Source organism: Xyrauchen texanus, chromosome 24, assembly GCF_025860055.1.
Source record: "Xyrauchen texanus isolate HMW12.3.18 chromosome 24, RBS_HiC_50CHRs, whole genome shotgun sequence".
NCBI classification, from domain to species: Eukaryota; Metazoa; Chordata; class Actinopteri; order Cypriniformes; family Catostomidae; genus Xyrauchen; species Xyrauchen texanus.
This window is the reverse complement of record NC_068299.1, coordinates 16,771,821-16,798,081: the sequence shown is the minus strand read 5'-3', so window position 1 is coordinate 16,798,081 and position 26,261 is coordinate 16,771,821. Positions and strand designations below refer to the sequence as shown.

Genomic DNA, 26,261 nt, shown 5'->3' with positions numbered 1-26,261 from the left:
GGTCATGGAGGGAATTAAATAGCAACAAAGAAATTGTGATTTTACAATAATCTAGCCTCTGCGGAGTGGGTGGGGGTGGAGAGCTCTGCGGGCCCATTCGGTCTGTGATCATAGGAGCGTGGTGCTAGCCCAGACAGCCCCCCTCTACCCTTTATCTCTTTCTTTTTCCTCCTTTCTTCCACTCCTCTGAGTTTTCCAGCTTCTTTCGTTCCCTCACGTATATCTGGGAATGTACCTTAAAGACAAACTAATCTGCTTTGCCAGAACATTCAAAGGCAGAAAGGTGCTTACTTTTTTCTCCTTGTCCTAAGATTTAATTTAGCTTTTGTGTGGTCTGTGGACGTTGGAAACATTGGACTATAGTGGGATTTAAAAGTAATGAGAGATTAAGCGAGCAAATGAAGGCGTTTGGTTAGAAATTAGATCTCCCTTGACTCAAGTAAGTTGTGAAGACTGGAGACGTTCCAATCTCAACAAGTAAACAAGAGCTGTTTAAAGAGTCTTCTTATCATGAAATCACTTTTATTTAAATGATACTCAGATGTGAGACAAAGATGACCTCACTTGTCCAGTCACCTTTCAACTTGTGCTCTGGTACGATTGGCCTCCAGCAAGCAGACGTAATTTTCTCTCAGGTGCTTTTTAAGTCTCTGTCTGTGTTTTTATTAATGTATCAATCTTCTTCAAGACAAGGTATAATCTGTAACCATCTTCTCTTATCTCTTGTTCTTTCTCCCAGGTGTCACCTGGTGTCGTGTCTCGGTACAGAGTTCCGCCGAGGTGCAGGTGTGTTGGATATTGTCTACGAATCTCCCTTCCAACTCCTCACCTGTGGATATGACACCTTCATCCGTTACTGGGATTTGCGCGTCTGCTCCAGGTACCTAGCTGGGTGGCAACAGGTCTCCATATGAAAAACCACTTAGTGGGAACCTGCACCAGACCTCCAATAGAAACATTTCTGCACTGTTACGATTCAAGTTGAATTAGGCTTAGCATTTGCATTGACCTTTGCTGTCAGCAAATTTGGGCTTGTCTGCAAAGAGTAATAAAGTTAGCCAGTACATCTTGGCGTGCCTGTGAGGAAGATTAGTGTTCTCTGTTAATCTAATAAGCCCTCCTGTGCATAGAGTACCATTTAGATAAAAAAGAAAGCAGACTTGAGCGTACTCTTGGGTCTGTGGAGACAATTGTTCCTCTGAGAGAGTGAAAAGGACCCCCCCCTCACTGAGAGCAACTCTTGCGGTGGGACTCTCACCCACCCAAATCTGCACTGGTTGGTGGCCATATTGATGTGGCACAGCGTGTCTCCAGGACAACGGGGCGGGTGCTGGGGATCAGCGAGCTGCCTGTGGGGTGGACTGGGGCTCTATGTAGGGCTTTGGGGAGGGGGTCACCCTCACAATCGCACATGGGCAGTCAAGTAACACAAATCAGAGGTGATTGAAAGAGGGCCCTGGAGAGTTTGGGAGGGGCAAATGTCCCCTCTTAAGATATCAATAATTCACAGTAAGACCAGTCAGGGCCCAGTATGTGGTACGTCTTGATTCAAAGTGGTTAGTCATCGGAAAGTCATCATCATGTGTAAAAAAGAGGGCACTTAAATTCACTTATAACTGTAGATGATGGGTAAGTGTGTGAAACAAATTTTTTAATTAATTGTGAATAATTTATTTGAATTTGATTACTCACCCCCACAGGCTCTGTGCAATGTTACAACAAACTTATTACAAGGGTATTATCACTATGGGTTCAATGTTCTTCCAAACCCATATTACTTCAAAAATAAAAATTTAAAAATAAAATAAAAAATATTAATGAGAGATGACTGACTGGAGGTTTGCCACAAACCTCTCCCGTCTCAAAATTAGCAAAATCGTATGCTTATGCTTCCATTCCTCTTTATTTAAAGATGATGGTTGTGTTTACATCTTTGTGCATCAATTTGCTTTCTGTTTTCAATTAAATAACCAAGTGATGTTATTGTCAACTTTGTCTTGATGTGTGTGTGTGTGTGTGTGTGTACACATCTGTGGCACAGCGAGATGCAATCCAGACATCTCCCGCATGCTCCTGCTGCCCTGCTGTCTGCCACACTCCCTCACCATGATTTATTCAACACACCATTAATGGAGAATTGATCTCTATTGGCTCAGCACAAGCGCAAATACTTCACAGCCTGCTCTAAAACAAGAGAGCCCCTTTCCGTAAACAAGGGATGAGGTTTCACCCTTGTGGCCTTCCAGCGTAAATAAGACACTTGCCCTTAAGCCGCTCAAAGCCATGGTGGCTTTGGCCCTCTGCTTTAAAACTGGTCTAATATAGTTGACAACTTCAGAATGTCTCCAAGTCTCCAATGCATGGCTCATGACATATTCATTTGAGTTGGTAAATTTTTTGTGATGTACATGCTAATGCTTTGAGATATAGTCACAAAAGGAAATTAAATAAACTATTGTTTTTTTAAGGGGTATTTCACCCTTTTTATTCCAAGGAACAGATTTTTAGCTGAATGTTCACGGTTCTCTTTTCCATAAAACAAAAGCCTATGGTCTCAAGTTGTAAAAAGGACAGGAAAAAAAAGGCCTCAGAAAAGGAGTGCATATGACTCCTGTGCTATACTCTCAAGCCAGTCTTCTCAAGCAATACTTTAGCTTTGTGTGAGGAACAGACCAATATGTAAGCCATTACTCCCTGAAAATCTTCTCTTCAGCCATAGCTCTCAAATCTCATTCGCAATTCTATGTAATCAAACATGCCATGTTGTAGTTGGTCACATGGCACTAGAGACCCATTTGGATTTGACATTAATGAGAGCTGTTTACATGCACATAAATACACTTATAACTACCAAAAATCGGCTTACTAAAGAAGTCAGACAACACTCAGAAATGTTTTTGTTTAAATGAGATGTGAACAGGCATGTGCGCAACACTTGCACTCATTGGATAAGTCAGTAAGAACGCTGGTAAAGGTGTTTATGTGCAATGCAAAAGTAAAAACCGAGTGTTGATTTGTTTATACATAAAAATGACCTTAAGGATAAAGGAAATCCATTTAAAACACTGTACATACATGCAGCGACTTTATCACTGTATGTTGTTAAACTCTGTACTTTGAAGTTGCTAGTGGGTGTTCCTACTGCTATCGTTTTATCGTTATTGGTGGACTGCACATCTGGCCATATCTCTTCGAAATCTGATCAAATGGGAGGCATTTTGCCAGTAAAACTAAGATATCATTCCTATTTGACAAGGAATCAGTTTTCTTGTCCCTAAAATTGCACATTCTGCAGGGGAAAGTGTTTTAATATGAACTGCAGCAGTGCGCATTGCATCATATGATAAATAAGACGAACAATCTATCAATGTATGCCTCAAACTCACTCAGACTGCTGACCATTTCTGTTCCACACATAATTTTTTATTTACCATGTATGTAGTAACACACAAATCCCATAGAAAATCACTTACAGAAACTTCTCATCTGTCTTGGTTGAACTTGACTCCATTATCTCAAAAGAGACGGATGACGTGAGCTCCACTGACATCCACTTCACTCCTATTGGTTGTCGCTCCTGAAAGTCACACCTAATTTGCATAAAGTTATTTTTTAACTTCCGAGAAGGATATAGCTGCAGGCATTGCTCCAAATAGGGGCGGAAACTCCAAACTGCCATTAAAGATATAGGGAGACCCTCACCTAACCCTAAATATGTTTTAATAATTACACTCTGGTGTTCCTAAAGAGGCAGGGAAGACATTTGCTGACCCTGTAAGGGTTTTCGACTAATGTTATACATCGTAAAGTGAGAAATCTGAGGTCAAATGTTGGCCTTAAAGGCTATGGATGGCTGCTTGGTCTGTGCCAGAGCAGACACCTGCAGAAGGGGAACAGAATAACCAAAGACTCAAAGATGGCGGCAACATGCCTCTTCTTTCTCTTTTTTTCTTAAAGCACTGTGTTACAAAAGGAATTTGTGATCTTCCCAGAAGGAAAGATTATCTGCAAAGAGTGACCAAATGTTTCTTTTGTGTTGATTTATTTACTTTAAACTTTTTTGTGAGTGCTTCAACTGAGCATTGTACTTCCTCTTCTAACAGGAAGTGTGTGATGGAGTGGGAGGAGCCTCATGACAGTGCCCTGTACTGTATAAAGACAGACAAGAATCACATGATTGCCAGTGGCTCATCATACTATGGAGTAGTGCGCCTTTGGGACAAACGGCAAACCCGCTGTTTACAGGTATATATCTTAAGCATTGTTTTCAGCACCTTTCAAATGGATTGTTCTTTCTTAAATTCATATTTGCTAAATTTTTCTTTACAGATGTTCCAGTTGGCACCCACCACTAGCAGCCCAGTGTACAGTCTGTGCTTCAATACCTCTCACGTGTACGCTGCCCTGGCCTCTGTCCTTTACTCCCTTGACTTTAGAACTACAGTGTCCCAGTCCTGGAAATAACCATATTTTTATGTACATTGTTTATGCATACTTTTAGGCTCAGATATCATTCTTTATCCTCAACATGTCCTCCAAGCCCATGGTGAAGTACCCATCTTGCCTTTTGAATTATCAGTGCAGCTAATGATACAGTTAAGGCCTAGTGAACATTTCCCCTGGCTTGCTCAGAGCTCCTGAGAGCGAGCAGGGTTCATGACCTTCTGTGGCCCAAGTCTTAATGGACTTAACACATTGCCAGCGACCTCTGAGATGTCTAAAACAAACACTGCTTAGAGCTGCCAGCACCCACTGAGGGGATATATGCTAAGCCGCAGCTCATATGATAATAGATATATTGTAACTGAAAGTATATTTTTCCAACAATGAGTCAATTAAATGTGTTTTGTTTTCTTTTGTTTTCTTTCTTTGGTCTCAGTTAGCTGAGGCTATGCTTGCTCAGAATTTCTTGGTCAGTTACTGTTTACATTGATCCTATTGGCACTTTTCCACTGCACGTTACGGTTCGACTCGCCTCAAGTCTACTCACTTTACTTTTCTGAGTTTGCATTTCCACTGCAGTTTAGTGCCACCTCAACGTGGGTGGGATTATAGTCTGATCGTCATAGTTGCGCCGCCTCTACTGCCGTGACATCATCTTAAACACAACACAAACTGACCAAAAAAATAACACGATCGCTAGCTATTAGCTACTAGCTCATTGTGTTGCATAAAGCAGTTTTTGCATGGTGATTTTACACAAGTGTAACAGTTAAATTGGCCAGGTTGTTTTAGAAGCAAGCTTCCAGTAGCTAGTCAACTAAATAAAGTGAAGCTTTCAAACAGAGTATAGAGTTAATATAACAAATCATACCATCCTCCATCGTGGATCAACGTTAGTCCAGAGCACTCTCCCTCCCATTGCTCGCCGGTTTAGTTAGCGTCCATTAGGTCAAACCACTTCCACTTTTCCTTGATGGTTCTGTAGTCACTTTGAATTTTTGTATGCCAGTGTATCAGCAGAAAATGTTTTCAGCTGAGACACTTCCTGAGAGTCTTTTTCGTTTCGCTCATCGCTAAAGAGTGATGCACCTCATTTATTGACTACAGCGTGGTTTTGCGCACAGCCATTTCTTTTTTCACAATTCGAAAGTCGCATGAACAAATTATACTGTTATCACTGTTGCTAACTTTAAAACTAGCGGGTTGATGTTGCGTGTTGGAAATCCAGTGACGCTGGTAGTGAATATTCTCCCTGACCAATCAGTGATCTGCAGGATTTTTACGTCACATTTAGTATCAGCTCGGCTCGCTTGGAACCTCGACCGAGGTGGTACTAAAAAAGGTCCGGTACCAGGTACTATCCACAGTGGAAACCCCTAAAAAACCAAGCAGAGTTGAGTTGAGTTGTACCGTGCAGAGGAAAAGCCCCATATGACACCTTAGTAGTGCCCTGTTCACACATACAGCGATTACTTGAATCACTGGAGGATGCAGAATGGCTATATTGTTGGTCGCTAGTTGGCATTCCTACTGATAGATATAATGCACCAATGACCAATGCATCATATCATGAACAAGATCAAAGGTTATCAATGCAGGAATCAAACTCACAATTGTTTTCCATGCATAATTTCTTTATTATTTCCCTGCATTTTGGTAGACAAAAATCATATAGAACAGTGGAATCTCTCACAGTAAACTTGCTTTGCACTCGACTCCAGTATCATATTGAACACTATGCCTGTCGCGATTATTAAATAACCGTCCGTTCGCGGTTATTTGATCTTACCCCGGTTATTTGAGACAACCGCGATTATTGGGCATTCAAATTCCAATCACATTTAAATGCCCAAGTTAGGGTATTTTAAGCAAATATGCTGTACTTTATAAATACCATGTATGGTGCGTTCACTGGTCATTCACTCCGAGTCCAAGCGTCCTGGGCCGCAACATCAAATAGCTCCTGTCCAGAAGAGCGTGTGAAGCGCTCTGTTTTGTGTTTAAGTATTTAGAATTATTTTGATATTATATATTTGAATTTAAATATGTAAAAATGACTTGAGGTGTATGAAGCACACCTTAAGAAATATGACAATTTATACTTTATTATAATGAATTTTGAAAGCCATTAAAGAGACAATTAATCGTCTTAGCCCTAAAGCAGACAATTCATTGTCATAATCGCAGTTATATGTTTGACAATTTATCATCAGACAAATGTCATAATCTTGACAGCCCTCCAGGAGACTGATCACAGGAGCTTCTATGCCTTCTGTTAGTAGTCGCTAACTAATTATTGAACCACAGTCAATTTCTCACTGCAAATCGCTGCATGTGTGAATGCAGCTAAAGACTTAAGTGTCATAATTGTTTGTGTTACATATGTTTTAATAATTGCACTCTGGTGTTCCTAAAGAGGCAGGGAAGACATTTGCTGACCCTGTAAGTGTTTTCGACTAATGTTATATACATCGTAAAGTGAGAAATCTGAGGTCAAATGTTAGGCCTTAAAGGCTATGGATGGCTGCTTGGTCTGTGCCAGAGCAGACAATTGCAGAAGGGGAACAGAATAACCAAAGACCCAAAGAAGATGGCAACATGCCTCTTCTTTCTCTTTTTTTCTTAAAGCACTGTGTTACAGCAAAGAAATAGCTTAGTGCAGGACCATCCAAAAGCAGCTAGCAATGGCCTGCACTGACACAGTTAATCCATTCCATCCCAAACACAAATATCTCATCCTTCTGTTGTAAAGCCCCCTTGGATTTGACTCCAGGCAGGTCTCTCTTCCTTTGGAATTCCTCTGTAATACCTCATAGGAATATATCCTTTATTCATCCTGAACAACTCAGGGGTGTAAAAGAAAAACAAATGTGTGTATTAAAAAAAGACAAAATAGGCTGCAGAAGTGAGAGGAAAAAAAAAAGGGTTATGTACTAAGGAATTATTTTAGCTAAATCTGAATATTCAGAGGTATTGATGATTGTGGCCTTGTTGGACTCATAACAGATTAAATATCTGACTGTGTTGACAGATTAGCTTTGAAACCTTATAAAAGTTTTTTTTTTTAATGACCTTTGACCTTCTGCCAGGTCATAGTAGCAGTATTTATATTTATGCTTATCTTTATTTTAATATATATTGTCATCTTTATGAAATATTGAGTTATAGTCTGAGTACAGGTGGTCGATAGTGTGTGAAATGTCAAACTTTGAATACATTTCAAATACAAGATGGTGCATTTGTGATTAGCTTGTAATTCATTTACATTTCACATTGGAAATGTTGCCATTTTAATTGCAGGCAAAAACTATTTGTCTCAGGGATCAATGTTATAAACAAATACATATGTCTGGGTGTGAAATACATGGTTTTAATGGAACTTTTTTATTCATGGTTTCAGAGTTGCTATTTTGAAATGGGTTAGAAGTTAACCTGAATTATAATGCAATTCTTTAAATGCATGGCATACAAGTGCTGAACAATGTTGGAGAGCAAATAGAGATCCTCCTATCACTCATATAAGCCACCCAACATAACATATGTTCACCGTACCTTGTTTATATACTACTGAAGCAATACAGAGGACACATTTAACAACTCTAGAGACAATGGAACATTTGCTGCCCATTGCGATTCTTAAAAGGTGGGACTTTTATTGGGTTGATGTGATTTATGGTCAATCGTGGAATAAATTAGATCATATGCAATGTAGGGCAATCCATTAGCTGATTTTGTCATTGGGTATAAAAGGAATGCCTACACCTCCGTGCAGATATTGTACAATCATGCAGGAAATATGGCCTCCTGGGACTCAAAGACGTGGTCAGTTTAATAAATAATAATCCATAGGTTTGCAGCTCAATGGGCACTCAGTTATATTGAGGATGACATTGTGGATGTTCCTAAATAGAAGGCAGTGAATTTTAGACTAGATGTGGCTTCTGGAACCGCATGTACCATCATGTTAAATTAGATTTACATTAATGAGAAGGTTTCTTAGATGTGAGTTTGACCGAATAAAATAATGTTTCTGATTCTTTTTTTTTCTTTTTATACACTCTTTTTAAATACTGTTTTTCAGTTTTCTTATATCAAGACTTGATGTTATTTGTCATGTACACATGGTAACAGGTTTGTGCAATGAGTTTATCTATCTATCTATCTGTGTATCTGTCTGTCTATCATCCATCCATTTACCTATCTATGCATTCATCCATCTATCTGTCTGTCTATCTACCTGTCTGTCTATATCATCCGTCCATCTGTCTGTCGTCCATCCTTCTATCCACCCATCAGACTGCCTTATCCATCCATTTCCCTATCTATCTATCTATTTACCTATCTGTCTGTTTTGCCAAGGTCATTAACAAACAGCCCTTGGGGAATTGCTCACAGTTTCTTACAAAGGTAATGAAGACCTTTAGAGTTCAGAGGACATGAGGAGGGGTTGAAGGCGCCTTATGGGAAGGGGATTTGAGGATTACATTTTTGGGACCTACAGCGCACAAAGGAACACACACAAACATTGTCCAAAGACCAGCCAATGTCACGTCTGCTATAATGTGATTATTTTTGTCTTTTGTGCTCTCTGATCTTCACACTTGCCAGTACATGCAGCACAGATTCAGAGATGCTGGTATATTAAAAGGGAATGATTACACACACATGGGATTAAAAGCACTTTGCATGCTTTGCACCTGCACATATTACTGTAAAATCATACTGGCAATTAAAGCTCAGTAAGAGTACAAAAGGTCTGCATTACTCTTAGTGCACCAAGGTTTACATTTTCCACCAGTATTACACAACAAATATGTTTACATCATCAGTGAACATTCCAACTTTGATCTCAGAAGAAACATCTGGCTGCCAAGGAGCTCTCACGAGAAACCGCTGATGACATTTTTGAAAGCATTATGATCTAATTTGTTTTAATTCATGGCTCCAGTTGTTTTGTTTGTTTGTACAGCATCTCTTCCCATGCTGGACACATGCTCTAGCATATCAACAGTGATCACACTTCACAGTAAAGAGTGTAAACCACTGAAAGAGACCTGAGCGAAGACCGCTTTGTAAATTTAGATTTCAAAAGACAGGCCGAGGACTGTAATGATGCATCTGGTAAGCTTTCTGACATGCCTTTTTAAAGCCTCAATTACACCGTGATTCTAGTGGCAGATGTTGGAAGAATAGTGGAAAGCCAGGCTATTTGGCTGGGAGAGCAAAGTGTTTAGCAGGTGAAACAGTATCCGTCATGTTACATTAGACCTTTTTAGAAGGATGGGAACCCTATATTTAGCCACTGACCTCTGCTCACATTTTATTATTTGTAGATGCACAAAGGGATAACCGAAAATGTTTAGAGATGCTGTTTCTTTACATTCTCCCTTAACATTTCTCAAGGTTGTGAGCAAACGGAGTACTTTTCTTAGTTTGAGAATGACTATTTGACCTGAAACCACATGGTAGTTAAGTTCAGGTGAATTCGTCAATTTCACACATTATTCACTTGCACAATAAGTTCTCCACAGCAGTTCTCTTTATTTACGGACCAGACTAGAAAAGTAATGTGAGATGAAGTTAAGAGTTAGCCCCTGTTTTGCTTGGCCAAGTTCACTAGACTTAAATGGAATCAAGGACTTCCTTTTCAGCGCAGGTGACCCTTGTTTCCTACAGGATGATGCCTTTCCCAAGCTGCATTAGCTTGTGGTTAAGTATCAAGTGTCACAGTGGCTAATCACACACTCTTGAATAGGCTTCAACCCACAGAGACGTCTCAGAGGATTCCAGAGTTACACCAATAGTGCCATCTAAAGGTCACAGGGAAGACACTACTGGTGCATTTTACTCTGATTCACTAACACACAGGCAAAATCAATTTAGGGCCCAACATGGTGACCTCTGAATACTAAATTATAAAATATCATTGCAATAGCTTTGCTAATTATATGCACAATATTTTATGTTCCATATTTATAGGCAGCCTGTGCCTCAAATTAGAGATCAAAAGGCCATCTTTCAGGCTTTTTATATGCATCAAGTGTAAAAATATATAAATTAGCAACAGACATTCATGTTGTATGAACAAGGCTTTAAAGGTGCACATAGTTGTTTTTTTTGTTGTTGTTTGTTTCTTTGTTTCTAAACTTAGTAGATAGTAAAGAGTAGAATAGGGTTTTTGAAAAATGTTTAAACTGATGTTCACTCACATGAGATGAATACTCAGGAAATATCAGTCTTAGAAGAAAAAGCTGCTTTATTCTACATTCACCGATCAGCCACAACATTAAAACCACCTGCCTAATATTGTGTAGGTCCCCTTCGTGCCACCAAAACAGCACCGATCCACATCTCAGAATAGCAATCTGAGATGCTAATCTTCTCACCACAATTGTACAGGGTGGTTGTTATCTGAGATACTGTAGACTTTGTCAGATCAAATCAGTCTGGCCATTCTCTGACCTCTCTCATCAACAAGACAGAACTACAGCTCACTGGATGTTTTTGGCACAATTCTGAGTACGTTTTAGAGGCTGTTGTGTGTGTGAAAATCTCAGGAGATCAGCAGTTATAGAAATACTCAAATCAGCCCATCTGGCACCAACAATAATGCCACGGTCCAAATCACTGAGATCACATTTTTCCCCATTCTGATGGTTCATGTGAACATTAACTGAAGCGCCTGACCCGTATCAGCATGATTTTATGCACTGCTCTGCTGCCACACGATTGGCTGATTAGATAATCGCATGAATGATTGTTGTTGCCTTTCTCGCACATTGCACATTCTTACAATTACATCTCTAATTGATAACAAAGTCAGTGCACCTTTAAATGTGATGCAAAATATGTTACAAGGCTGGGGGAAAACAAGAGGTACAGGCAGCATACTGTATCTCAAATTGTCATTGTCATTTAGCCTTGTTGATCTGCTCTCATCACTGAGCAGGGGAATCTGATCCATCTGTCACACACTTTTAAAGGCATTACAGTTTGAATCATAAAGGGGTCGACAGAGGGTAAAGGGGTGGAGGTGTAGCCCAGGCCAGTGGTGCTTCCCCACCTCTCAGCCTCTGCTGTGGGAGAAGCTCAGGACCTGTCACTCATCTGTGTGTGCTGGAAGTGAAGAATACATGCCTTTCATGTGGACCTCCAGCATCTCTCCTAAAGGGATCCCACCAGCAGTTAATGAAAGGCACCCTTTCCCTAGAGGAAAAAAAAAAAAGCTAATTTGAAGAAACTCGACCCTACTTTGCAGATCAGTCAGTAGATATCTGATTGTCACTCCAAGAGCTGGAGTCTAATCCTATTGTTTTTTCTATAGGATTACTTGTGCTGGGTACCTCTCCCCCTTTGGCACTGCACGGGAGAATAGACAGATTAAGGGGATTAGCTTGTATCCTCCTAACTTGTCAAGCTGGGATGTAAGGATCCATTGACTTAACTGTTCTGAATGAGAGAAGTGCCTAAAAAAGAGAGAAATGAAAGGCAGTGAACAAGAAAAATTCCTGACAGAACAATGCGATTTGTTTGCTTTTGTTCCTTTTAACTCGACTTGGTTCAAAGGGCCTCACCTAAGAATCCGCAGTCCAAAGTTGGAAAGATATGTTGCAGGAATAAAGCAAGTAAGAGCCCTTAGCTATGTCTGTCAAAATAACATTTAGCACAAAACAAACAAGTTTACTTGAGAGATTAGACTGATTTTTTAGGGATCAGTGGTTGTCACTTTTACGATGACAGCATAGGATACATGGATTGTGCAAAGAGAACCTGCTGGAGGATATTAAATAATTTTACACATTAGAACTCTAAAATACTGAAGAACTTATTCCTACATTTTATATTACTTTATAATCGGCCCTTTCGGATAATCTTCAATAGTTGTAAATGTTTGAATTGTAATGGAATGTCTGCAATTTTAATATTCCAAAGTGATCCAAATTACACATCCAAATTTACAGTGGTATTTGGACATTTAGTTATTTAGAAAAAGTATTTGGACACTTAAAAGAAGTGTTAAAATAATCCATTAGACATCCAAATTTCAAAGCCAGTGTGGCATTTACTGAAAGAAAGAGAGTACCAGCACTTTTCAAGCATTTCATGTCATGCAAAAATTACAAATAAATAAAAAGATACAGAGTATAAAGTTCAGTTTAAAATTATAAAACAATAGATTTATTATTCAAAGATAAGGCAAAAATTATTTGGACCCTTTCTGTTTGTCATAATATGTCCTTAGTTAATGTGACAAACTACACCTGTGCTTACACTGCTATGTGTGAACTTGAGAGGGACTGACTTCATACAGTAAGCCTACATTCACTGCAAATCATTGTGGGACCATTTGTTTTATTATTAATTTAAGTAATTAAAGTAAATTTCATAATTTACCTTTCCTCGTGTTGTTTAAAATCAGTATTATTTCTTTCATCCATTTTAAGCAGAATGTTTAAGTCACTAATCACTTTCATTGAATGGGAAAAAGATGCAATGAAAGCGAATGGTGACTGAAACATCTTTTGTGTATTGACCTGTTTCCAGTGACATCCATGTATGACTAGCAAAATTTTAATTTCTAATTCTAAATCTTGAAAAAGTGATGGTGTTTATTTACTAGATTCAAAAAATTATTTTTCTTTCAATAATGTTTAATTTCAAGTGACACGGCTTCATTTCGCCAAGATTATGAAGCAAACACTTTATTCACATCACCAGATTACAATGTAAACATATTAGTCATACAGTGTACACTTATGTATATGCCTCGGTTGCTTTTTGTTAAATGTTTTTATTTATATTGTTTCACAGGTATTTTTCATTCACAGCCATTGCTTCCTATCACTGATGGTCTCAAATATCAATCAATATAAGTAACATCAATGAAAAAAGTAAATACCTGCTGAAGGAAAGTCGAGAACATCATAAGGGTGAGTAAATTATGACAGAACTGTCTTATTATTATTTGCTATAATCTGCTCCTCCAGCATTAACCACATTAAGTGCATTTTATATCATGTGTCATACTCTTTCTAAAACAGTGCAGGCTCTACTGCAATACAGCTTTGAAAAGAGGAGAACACAATTTAATAAATAGGTCCATACTAACAATCCATAATTTTTTATTCCCAAAACTGGCATGGATAACATGCATGGAAAGTATTCAGTTATGAATAAACCAAGTAAATTTTACTATTTATGTTCTTTCTTTCTTTCTTTTCTTTCTTTCTTTCTTTCTTTCTTTCTTTCTTTCTTTCGCTATTTCCTGTCCCTTTAAATTCAACGTTAGCTGATTTCTTGGTCTCAGCTGGTGAAAAACAACAAAGTCACGCCCTATTTGGAGATGACGTCGCTTTTTAAACGACAGATAAATCAGCCACTGCAATTTGTCAAACCTGGAAGTGTTCGCTTGAACGGACCAATAACAGCAGCCCATTGCAAGGGGCGGAGCTTCTTAGACATTCAGAGTTTGAGAGAGAGTTAAAAAGAAAGAAGAAAGAGACGGAACTGAAGCTAGCTTGCAGGCTAGCTGAATGTCCTACCTTGTCGCAGATGTTTCTAAGGCCACGGGGAAGGGCGGAATGTGGGGGGTCGAGTATATAAGACTAGGCATGGGGTTGTTTGTAAGTAACGCGGTTATTGCACCTGTCGGTTCGGTGTCATTGGAGGCAGCGGTGACCGAGGTAAATACTATTAGCATCATTAGCCTAGCCGGCAGACTGTGGCTGCGGCTCAATCCACAGTGAGCTGCCTAAGTAGACAGCATTTTGGGGCAATAAAGGCGCGTTTAATCGCGCTTAGGATGCCTAAAGATGCTGTCTAAATAGGCAGCACTCTAGATTTGAAACAGCCCTCGTGTATGTTTTCACTGTAAAAGTAACTAAGATTGTACTTTGTTTTTATATGCGACATTTATCTTTTTGGTACTCTTGATCAAAATAGGCAGTGTTTACGCACATAGGTTTGGCAGAGGAGACGTCAACCTGGAGGGCTGATCTGAACGGCTTCAATCATGTTTAGCTGCAACAGACTCGAGTCCCTAACATGACTTGAGTGTGAATTAGGTTGTTGTTGAATTGGGTACTGTGAACGGTTGTGATGATATGTGTGTGAAATCTGAGATAGTGCAGTTACCTCTTTTCCACCTTCTCAACTTGGTGTGTGTCAAAGAAACAACGGTGTTTTCATAATTGATCCATAGCCTTGTCTTTTGTCAGATGTTGCTTTATTCTTAGTAATTGTATGGTTTGATGCAATAAAGTTAACAATTCACACCATAATTGCTTTCACTTAGATCTCTTCTCAGACCAGAGCAATTGAAAAGCTGCCAGCAATATGATTGAAGAGAAACATTAAAGACCTTCTACAAATACTACAGCTGGCATAATTACTGATAAGATCTAAGTTTTGAATAATACAGATGACTGTGATTAACAGGATATGTGATATATGGTCTCTGTATCTAGAAAACTTGCATATCTAAAAGGTTTCTTTGGTAATGGATCAAGGCTGTTTTGAGTCTTTGTGATTTCACTCTTGCCTTGACTGTGAAAGGCATGTATATAGGTATGTGCTCTTTTTTTCTGTTGTGACAGGTGTTAGGTCAAGGTCAGAGAATGAAAATAACATGGAGTGCGCAGATTGTTCTTTAAAGTTGTTGTCTCAGAGGGAATGTTGGTGGAATGATAAAGGGATTGTTCACCCAAAAATAAAAATGTTCTCATAATTGAATCACCCTCATGCCATCCCAGATGTGTATGGCTTTTTTCTGCAAAACTTGGATGAAGATTTTTAGAACAATAATTCAGCTCTGTGTGTCCATACAATGCAAATCAATGGGTGCCAAAATGTTGTTGCTCCAAAAAGCACAAGGGTTTCATGAAAGTAATCCATATGACTCCAGGGTTTTAAACCATATCATATCTTCATAAGTGATATGAAGTCATTGATTTAACCATTGGAGTCTTCTGGATTACTTTTATGCTGACTTATGTGATTATATTTTTTTTTTTCTCTCAGAGCTTCAAACTTTTGCCACCTGTTCACTTGTATAGAACTTCATTTGAGATCAGCAGATGAAAGTCATACACATCTGGGATGGCATTAGGGTGAGTAAATGATATGAGAATTTGTATTTTTGGGTGAACTATCCCTTTAATGCAAGTGGCCGACAATGTGAAATAGATAAGCTGCTGATGTCAAATCTTGTCTGCTTGCCATCATGACAGAAACCACATGCTTTCAAACCAGGCTACTACAACAGTCCCATTCTATATTTTTAAGATGGACTGGCTTGAATTTGTCTCTGTTATGTTGATTTAAAGTCTGTGTTTTCCAACCTTTTTCTTCAAGGGAGCCCTATTTGAATGAAGTGACCCCCTTAAACACGCATTCAACACCACGCATTCTAAGAGAAAACATTTAACAAACAGGCTATGCATTTTACACATTTTAATTTCATGTTTTTTTTCAATGCTAATTAAGTACAATATGGCACTAGAACCTAAAGGAATGTTCTGGGTTCAATTTAAGATAAGCTCAATCGACAGCTTATGGCATAATTTTGATTACCACAAAAAGAAAAAAAAAATCATTTTGAATCGCCTCATTTATTTAAAAGAACAGAAATTCCAGTTACAGTGAGGCACTTACAATGGAAGTGAATAAAGCCAGTCAATTACATTGATACAATATAGGTGTACACAACAATCAGCCACAACATTAAAACCACCTGCCTAATATTTTGTAGGTCCCCTCATGCTGCCAAAACAGCGCCAACCCGAATCTTATAATAGCATTCTGAGATGCTATTGTACTCACCACAATTTTACAGAGCGGTTATCTGAGTTACAGTAGACTTTGTCAGTTCGAACCAGTCTCTGTTGACCTCTCTCATCAACAAGTCATTTCCGTCCACAGAACTGCCCCTCACTGGATGTTTTTTGTTTTTGTCACCATTCAGAGTCAATTCTAGAGACCGTTGTGTGTGAAAATCCCAGGAGATCAGCAGTTTCAGAAATACTCAAATCTGCTCATCTGGCACCAACAATCATGCCACGATCCAAATCACTGAGATCATATTTTTCCCCATTCTAATGGTTGATGTGAACATTATTTTGAACATGATTTTATTCACTGCACTGCTGCCACACGATTTGCTGATTAGATAATCGTATTGATGATTGTTTGTGACAAACGGGCTTGTTTGAGTATTTCTGAATCTGCTGATCTCCTGGGATTTTCACACACAACAGTCTCTAGAATTGACTCTGAATGGTGACAAAAACAAAAAACATCCAGTGAGGGGCAGTTCTGTGGATGGGAATAACTTGTTGATGAGAGGGGTCAACAGAGAATGGCCAGACTTGTTTGAACTAACAAAGTCTACGGTAACTCAGATCTGTACAATTGTGGTGAGAAGAATAGTATCTCAGAATGCAATACCGAGATAAGGGTTGGAGCTGTTTTGGCAGCACGAGGGGGATCTACAAATATTAGGCAGGTGGTTTTAATGTTGTGGCTGATCTGTGTATGTGCTAACATGTTTTTAGTGTTATAAAATCAGATTACAGGGTTTATTGCTGTTGCTTTGACATGACAACAAAATTGGAACATTGAATATAACTTTATAACTCTAAAATAATGTATAATGAGTTTTGTCTTGTGGCTTAACTTTTTAAACAATGTGTATTTAATGTTTATGGACTTGCTCCTATTCACTTACATTTTTAGTGCCATATTCTAACCAGAATTTTTGCTTTTTCATTAAATGAATGAGGGACAAGATATACACATTATTTTGTGGTAATAAGCAATATACTGGTGATTGTGCTTAACTTGTATTGGACCCAGAATACTAATTTAACGGGATCGTTCACCTCACCCATAATGAACATTCTCATTTACTTATCCTCATGCAATCCCAGATGATTTTTTAGAATATCTCCTATCTCATATATCTCAACAGACCGCAAGTGAAAGCCAGTGGAATTCTGACTGTAAATTAGGAGTACTAAACATTGCTCATCATCAGGAAAGCTTTCAATTTCACAATCTTTTGCAAGTGTGTGTTGTATCTAGCTCAACACTCAAAAGACATCTGTCAGCCCTGCAGTTGTCATCATAGTGTCTGTGTGTCTAAGTGTGTAAGGGAGTGAGACATAGGGAGGAGGGTCAGACCGTTTGTCTGTTCATCCTGTTTACTTGCATTCCCTGGCAGAGCTCAGCTCACTCTTGAAATGCCATGAGGGTGTTTAATCTGAGACCGCCAGCCAATAAACGGGGCAGTTCATGTCGCACTGTACCATGTGCGGATTGAGGGTAGCCTCTGTCTTTTCCTTGGTCTCTGCAGTTCAGTTTGTAATACAACTGTCTCTACTGAGCTGATTGTTGATTTTGCTATCAGAAGCCTATCATGCCTTTTCTGCTGGGGTTTAGACAGGTAATGCAGGAACTCAATAGAGCTACGAATTCTGCATTCTTTTTCAATTTAACAAATTTTTAACTTAACTTGCTTTACTTATAGTACAATCTTCTCACTCAAGGGATTGTATAATGATTTGCCTCTCCTCTCAATTGTATTTGTGATTTATGTGCTTTTATTTAAGTAATCTGTAGATGAAGTCAGTCTAATGTCACTGCAGACTTTGAGGTCATTTATGTACTTTTTTGTTTTGATTGTCTTGCATTGAAAACGTCTGCATTTATATTTGATGTGGTCTTTGAAGCATCAAGAATATTCCCATTTTTGTTATGCGAGGTTTATTTAAATGCTATATTCTCCATTTTTTATAAACTGAAAGCAGCCTAAAAGAGTGTGTATGATCTGTGATCAGGATGTTTTTAACAACACTAGCATCGTGGAAGGATTCAAAAGCCTTTTATCATATTTAGGCTGATGTTGTGTGTGTACTGTGTGTTTGGTTTTGCAGAACAGGCTGCTGTGTTTCGGAGTGAACAACCAAAGCTACATCTGTGATTCGGGCCACTGCTGTGGAGAGTCCCAGTGCTGCAGCTATTACTATGAAGTGTGGTGTAAGTATCTCAAGATCATGACTAGTTAGAGTCTGGAATCCTCCACACAGTGGTGGTGTAGTGGTCTAAGCACATAACTGGTAATCAGAAGGATGCTGGTTCGAGCCCCACAGCCACCACCATTGTGTCCTTGAGCAAGGCACTTAACTCCAGGTTGCTCCAGGGGGATTGTCCCTGTAATAAGTGCACTAAGTCACTTTGGATAAAAGCGTCTGCCAAATGCATAAATGTAAATGTAAGTCATTGGAGCATCCATCAGTCATTCCTGAACTTGTGGATAACCCATTAGGTCTGTGTCTATGTCCAATTCCAGGATAGTCTAATGTCTAGGGGAATAAAGTGCCACTTGCATTTGTTCTCAATGAGCCAGACATCAGTTGGACAGGAGGCAGCATGCCTTATGAGAATAATAATAATAATTCGAGACTCCTGTTTGACAGTGATTGTTTTGTTATCGTAAATGGTAATGAGAATTAAGCATTCATTCACACCACTTACTGGAACTTACATCATTTTAAAAATAAACACAAGTGACCTATGTCGTAACAGACAACAGTTAATGATTTCATAGTTGGATTGGACAAGCTTCATTCATCTTAAACAAATATCTCACAGAAACTTTCTCATCTGAATTTTTAATTACAAGACTGATTTCTGTGTTATAACTTTTGTGTCATTGTCGGGCCCTGATCTAGTTGTTGTTCTGCCCTATTCACACCCATTGGCAATGTTCCTGTGTTATCAAATTACCTCTCTCCTTCTGGTGTTCCATCTATTTTAAAAACTGAGGACTAACATCATCTCCACGGTAATTACAGCACATCTTCTGCTGAGTCAAGTGCCTGCACTTGGGATTTTTGCATTGTGCCAAATATGTGCGACCCGAACGCGCACAAATGCAGTGTAACCAGATCAGGTCAGCTCCTGTAAACAGCTGCGTTACATTTTTCTATTAGGAAAAGTAGACCCCCTTCTGCCAGAAAAGGTCTCTGCTTTATTTGGGGCGAAGTTTCACACACTTGGTTCTCACATGACTTTGACTTAAACGGCTCTTTCTGTTGGCTTATGAGTGTCCCACCCTAAAGTTTAACACATTCTTCTCCTCTGATCTGATGCTACATTTTAGGTTCTGTAAACTGGTCTGTTTTGTGTTCTACCTCGACATTTAAAAGCAGAGAAGTGTAAACACGCGTGTGTGTGTGTGTGTGTGTGTGTGTATATTACATGTGTATGTGTATATATGTGCAATATACTCCAAAGCTTACTGATGTTTAGATTCATTTTCTAAATATTTGAAAGCACCAACATATTTTAGGTGATTATGTTGCTTTTTAAACTCATATATGATCTCCAAAAATCAGTGTCAGAAAGTAATCCAGTGTTCCTTTTGTAAATGTTTTTGAAAACTTTTAAACCGTGGGATTTTCTTTCCAGTTAGCCTTCATATTGGTCATATTTCAATTCTAACTTTGTAGATTAAACGTGATGAAGCAATTTTTCTGTCTGCACTGAAATACTGGCTGAACTGACAAAATCACAGCCAAACAGAACTTTGGACACAAGGCATTTCACTGTCTGGTCAGTTTGGCTCCCAAGCATGACAAGACGAAAATGGAAACCAACTGACCAACAAACTTTCTTGTCAGGCAACGCTGTTTGGAAGCAGAAGAGATTTGCTTCACTGATGTGATTAATATTGCTGTGTTGTCGTGTGTGTTCTTTTATCAGGGTTTTGGTTGGTCTTGACACTCATCATCATTCTGGGCTGCTGCTGCCTGTGTCACCACCGCAGAGCCAAACACCGACTGCAGCAGCAGCAACGGCAGCACGAGATCAACCTTATCGCTTACAGAGAAGCCCATAACTACACCTCTCTACCCTTCTACTTCAGTCAGTACCCGCTATAATACTCTCTCTCTCACTCTGCCTCTAACCCATTCTAACTCTATTATCTGTCTTTCTGCTTTTCTAGCAGCTTACCCACTTTTCTTAAAGATTCATCCAAAATTGAAAATGTTATTGTCATTTACTCACCCTCATGTTGTTCCAAACCTGTATGACTTACAGTCTTCTGTGGAAAACAAAAGGAAGTATTAGGCAGAATGTTGACTTTCAGTGTATCTTTTTTCCATACAATGAAAGTGAATGGTGACGAAGACCAGCATTGTGCCTCCCTTTGTGTTCCATGGGTTAAAGGTCATCACACAGGTTTGGAAAAACATGAGTAAATGGTGTTGCGCTGAACTAACCCTTTAATAATAATACATACAGTACTGTGCAAAGGTTTTAGGCACTTATGAAAAACGTTACATAGTGAGGATGTTTTCAAAAATAATGGCATAAATAGTTTCCGTTTATCATTTAATGTCATGCAAAGTTAAAGCAATATTCGGTGTGACCGCATTTGCCTTTAAAACAGACCCAATTCTCCTAGGTACACCTGGACACAGTTTTTCTTGGTTGTTGCTGATAGGATGTTCCAAGCTTCTTGGAGAAATCACCACAGTTCTTCTTTCTGTTTAGGCTGTCTCAATTGTCTCTTTATGTAATCCCAGATTGGCATGATGTTCAGTTTGTGGCTTTGTTCAGTGGGGGGCATCTGTTGCAGGACTCCCTGTTCTTCAATTCTAATCTTTTTTTTTTTATTTGCATAAGTAATGTTTGTGAGTCTAACATTTTATATTTCCTGAATATATAAATAACTATTTTAAGATTAATGCTTTTTTAAACAAAAAAAGTACATTATGTGCCTAAGACTTTTGTACTGTATATGATAACTAAAGCTTGTTTTGGATGTCACAGTGGATCAGATTATGTTTATATGCAAATCACTAATCATCCCTAATTATCTGTCTCCCTCTCCTCCAGGGTTTCTGCCTGGCTACCTCTTACCCGCCTACGAGGAAGTCGAGAACAGACCTCCGACACCCCCGCCTCCATACAGTGCCTCTCAGCCAGGCCAGTCCACCATCACTGTCCCCCTGTGCTCTGAACAACCAGATGAGCTCTGCCCCCCACTGCAGTGCAGCCCTGTTGCCTCTGCATCAGAAAACTGTTCCCCAGGGCCATGCATCGAGCAGCCCCACTCTCCCACCTCACACTGCCCAACCAGAAACACCCATAAACCATACCTCAGCCTAGAGGAGGATGGGCAACTCCAGCAGGTAGCATGTGCTACCTCACACAGCCTGGTCAAACAAAGCAGTGAGGATCTGACTAAAGTTGGAGAGCAAGGCTTGGACTGTTCTCCTGACATCAACGACAAAACTCCAGGGCGTCATAGGCGCTTCACTGGGGACTCTGGGATTGAGGTATGTGTGTGCAGCCAGGGGCCTGGGGATGGAGAGGAAGAAGAGATGAAGGAGCTAGTAGGGCATTTGGAAGGAGGGTTGCTTGAAGAGCAGGACTTCTGTGATAGCTGCAATCCCCGCAGTAGTAGCCTTCGTGGTTTAGGTGTCGAGGAGCAGGGTCTGGCTACCTCAGACAGGGAGCCTCCGCGACCCCCGGTCTGCCTTCAATTGCACACCATCAATGAACAGGAGGGTCAGTTTCATGGCAACAATGATCCTCAGAGTTGAGCACAACCAGTTCCAGCAGAGACTTGTTTTACAGTGCTGGTTCCCTTTACTTTTTCAAAGTACATCAGTTTTTGTACTGTCAGCAATGTCACTTTGGGTGTTCTTTTTTGTGAGTGTGAAAGAGACTGTGTGTATTAGAAGGGTGTTAATATGCAAATCCTTTACGTTTTTTATGGATTAATAGGATCATCTTATTAAGACATGAATGGGTCGGTTGCCTCAAAGAGAGGTCAGGATCAAAGCCACGGGAAATTCTGTTCACTGGTTTATACTCTTATTGTGTTTTCACACAGCTCTGAATGTCATGACTGTAGATTTTGAGGCTTTTTGTTTGTTTTTGGAGGCAGATTGCCTCCTGAGACATTAGTACATCCAAAAAGGAAAATTGTCATAATTTGCTCACCCTCATGTTGTTTTTCTTCTGTGATAACACCAAGATAAAAGTAAATATGTTAATGAATATCCCAGTCTGTCTTTTGATTTCAATGACAGTCATTATTTATATAAGTCAGCATAAAAGTAATCGATAAGTGATCTAATAGCTGTGGGTGAGAAACAGATCAGAAACCAATCTTTTTTTTACTCTTAATTCTCCTCCCTGCTTAGTCAATCTCCACTTAAGCTTTCGCATTCTTCTTGTGTTTTCGATGATTCACATTCTTCATGCATATCATCCCCTACTGGGAAGGGAGAACAATTTCTAGCAAAAACTTAAAGCGACACTATGTAACTTTTGGCCCTCTAGCGGTTAAAAAGTAAAATGTGTCTTGCAGGAAAACATTATGGTAATGGCTTAAGTTGTGGTTCGCTCTGCTCTGTGCAGATGAATGTGGTTTGAGGCCCCGATATACGCAGGTGTACAGGCCATCTTATCAGAGCGAATGGACAAATAAATAACAAAAGAAAGGAAAAGACAGATATATGAAAACATCTAGGATGTAAGTGCCATAAATTATGCTGTTGTTTTGACATTGGTAACATTGATGTTTTGAAATAAATTACGTTACAAAAGTTAGGCAACGTTCGTTAACATTAGACAACGATTGCTAATGTGGTAAAGTCAAACGTAAAGTTTTTAGAACTGCATTATGATATTCTGTCCAAATAGACCACGGTAGTAACTAATTAATAGATTGTCATCATTACCAACCAGTGGTCAACGTGATTTCAAGACTCATATGTCCTTGGCTTGCCTAGGACTAAAGGATTTATTTATATAAATGATTGCCTTTATAAAGAAAAATAAACATACTTGATGGCAAGTTAAATGTTATGCACTGCTTACAGTAAAATTATTTAATTTCACTATACACACACACAGTTGTATGATTACACAATTATTCATAAACCATATCAATAAAATATCTTGCCTGTTGAATAAGAAAAAAAAACATTGCTGGGTCTTTTTAAATCCTTTCAGATCTCGGAGTTGTCGCCACCTCTGAAAAGCCAAGCCGATGTTGATTCAAGTTTTATTACGGACTCTCCCTTTTTGCTTGAAGACTCTGCTCTGTTTGGGGTTTCTTTTGTTTTTACAACCGGTGGTTCCCCAGAGGTTTGCCGTTTTGAATGATCCATGGTAAATTTTTCTTGCTCATTGTGACACAAACAAACTTTCAGCTACTCTCACACCATACACGCTACAGTAGCCGGAGCTTATTGTCTCTGTGTACGGATATGACATCAACACGCAAGGGCAAATTACATATGCAATTTCCCGCTAAATCCGTCTCGACAGCTCTAAAATGTAAATTATTATTCTTATAGGTTTATCAAAGTGTATTTGGGAAAAGACATGGTTTGGAAGATGGATTTTTGTTGCACTCTCTCATTAATAACATTTTGTTTTTGTTTTATACAACAACAAAATAAGGTCACAGTGTAGCTTTAAATATTGATCTGTTTCTCACCCACACCTGTCATATCACTTGTGAATATATAGATTAAAACACTGGAGTCGTATGGATTACTTTTATGATGCCTTTATGTGCTTTTTGGATTGTCAAAATATTGGCACCCTATTCACTTGCATTGATGGACTGTAGAGCAGAAATATTATTCTAAAAATCATAGTTTGTGTTCTGCAGAATAAAGAGAATTTTTCATTTTTGAAAAATCCACTGTAGGCCCCTAACAGTCCACTGTCTTATATAGAAAAGCTGGACTGGGATATTCATTACAATATCTACTTTTGTGTTGTGAAGAAGAAAAGTATGCAGTGTACATGACATCATTTTCATTTTTGGGTGAACTGTTTCTTTAAGGTCTGAGTTAATTATCTGTGGTTGTTTTTGGTCTAACATTTTTATCATTAATGTAATTTAAAATACTTGCTCTCTCAAAGGGACAAGATTTCACTGTGCAAACAGATTCCAGGAAAAAAGGGTAAAGAGTGCCATGACAGGGCAGTCTACTGACAATTCAGTTCATTAATTGTCTTTTGCTGGTGATGTTTAGTTTTTTTTCTTGTTTTTTACTTTTCCCCCAAAATGTTTGTCTGGAATATCACTGCATGATGCTATTCAGAGAATTGAATGCAAGTCACCTAAAAGTGCCCCCTACCAAGCAGTTAAACATGATAGGGTTGTCATTCTCTTTGTTTTGTCCTGTTCTTGTATTACATGGTTTTGCCTTGATCCAAAACTAAGCGATATTTTGCATGATTATTTACATTGATCCACAAGCAGATATCCACCGTTGTTGTTATACCACATGCTTTAAATTAGTGAAATTTGAAGTTCATTATGCAACAACTCTTCAAATGAAGGCCAAATATACCTTTTGTATATAGAATTAACCCATCTTGCATATTTACAGTAGGTGCCTTTGTTGATATTACTAGCTTTCATATGCCTTAAGTATGTGTGTGGTAGGATTACTGCATAAAATAATCAAGGGCCAGTGTGTGGAAATAACAGACCAAGTGCATACTAATGGGTGTGACATTTTGGTCAATGTTAATTACTTGTTTGAAAGGATCACTTGATAATCCTTCCATCAAAACATATAATTTAAAAATATGTTAGTAGTCTTTGCCTTAATTCAATTTCTGTATTCACCCATAGTTCCTTAAGTTATTTTTGTATCTTAACACTGTAAGGGAACTCTTGCGCCACTAACAGTAAGGTGACTTGTGTATAGGCTTTATTACATAGAGTAAGCTTTTTATGTAAGTTTTGTTGTAGCAGATCAGGTAAGGTTACTGTTATTGCTATGTTAACATGTTCTTCAGAGTAGCACTTATATATCTGGTTAATGAGATACAGTGTGTTTTTTGTTTCAATGGCAGTGAGACTGCGCTAAGCTGCTCCACTGCATTCCTACACTATGTTTGTGTGTCTCTAAGTAGGATTGTTCTTCAAGCCACTGTTTATTTGACCTTTGGTTCATGTTAGTAGTTATGCTTCCTACAATATCAGAGTCTATTGGGCATGGATAGTTTGTCGGCCCTGTAGATCACCAGAGCAGTGTGTTCCTATGTGAACTGAGGGCTTATTTCTTTAAAACTTGATGCAGCAGGAACATGAGGTTCAAATAACTGGTTCTGGAGGCAGATTCCAACAAAGGCTTGGTGCCTTCGCAAACATTCACTGAGCAGTATTGTCTGACTTGAGGGTTTGGAATGAATTGGACCATTTATTGCATCATGAATGCGTCTATCAAAATACTTAACTGATTTTGGTTTAGTCATGGCTTATTAAGTTTAAGCTTTAAAAGTTATCTGTCACAACATGGGTGCTCATGAAGTTCTTTCTCTAGCTCTAGTTCTGAAAGTTTTCATTGGTTCTTTGATGTTTAAGACCAGCGGTATTGATTTAAAAGTAGTCTCGGTCACAATGTTGGTTACCTTACTGTAAATGAGATTGTGAAAGTTTTGCCTGAAAAGTTGTCATTGCACTGTTTTTACACTGATGCATTGAGAGTGCGTGCTTGAAGGTGACGAAGGCTTTGCAAGCCAATTGCTTTTGATTATTGATTTTAAGCCTGGTACAATGTTTTAGTTTTGTATCCGTAGTCACTTTCTTTTTATATATAAAACTGTATTTTAAGCATTTTATAAGACTCAACCAAAATAATGAGTATCAAAGGATGTTCCATATGAATAAAAAAGCGTTTTAAAGCCAAAGAATTTCCTCTGTGACTAGTTCAATTACTCACCAAAATGGCTGAATGTCTTATTTCATTACAATCAGAAATTGAGTCACA

The 26,261-nt window shown here is 38.8% G+C and overlaps 2 protein-coding genes across 3 annotated transcripts in view; both read left to right on the top strand.

Annotated features, from left to right (window-relative positions):
- The window catches only part of fbxw4 (F-box and WD repeat domain containing 4), a 51,247-nt gene extending 43,443 nt beyond the window's left edge, over positions 1–7,804 (top strand). The window contains exons 7-9 of the mRNA XM_052090307.1: positions 740–880; positions 4,104–4,245; positions 4,330–7,804. Of these exons, the coding sequence (XP_051946267.1) occupies positions 740–880; positions 4,104–4,245; positions 4,330–4,464 (418 nt within the window). The 3' untranslated portion in view covers positions 4,465–7,804. The remainder of the gene's footprint in view (positions 1–739; positions 881–4,103; positions 4,246–4,329) is intronic.
- Positions 7,805–13,934: 6,130 nt separating this feature from the next.
- On the top strand, positions 13,935–26,254 carry LOC127617734 (WW domain binding protein 1-like). Of its 2 annotated transcripts, none has more exons than XM_052089820.1 (4): positions 13,935–14,126; positions 18,375–18,477; positions 20,206–20,367; positions 21,346–26,254. In XM_052089820.1, exons 1-4 carry the CDS (start codon positions 13,977–13,979, stop codon positions 22,053–22,055), a joined length of 1,125 nt encoding a protein of 374 aa, XP_051945780.1. In that variant the 5' UTR covers positions 13,935–13,976; the 3' UTR covers positions 22,056–26,254. The 2 variants fall into 2 exon arrangements, with proteins under 2 accessions (XP_051945780.1, XP_051945781.1); XM_052089821.1 differs by lacking the exon at positions 13,935–14,126 and adding an exon at positions 17,736–17,884.
- Positions 26,255–26,261: the final 7 nt, after the last annotated feature.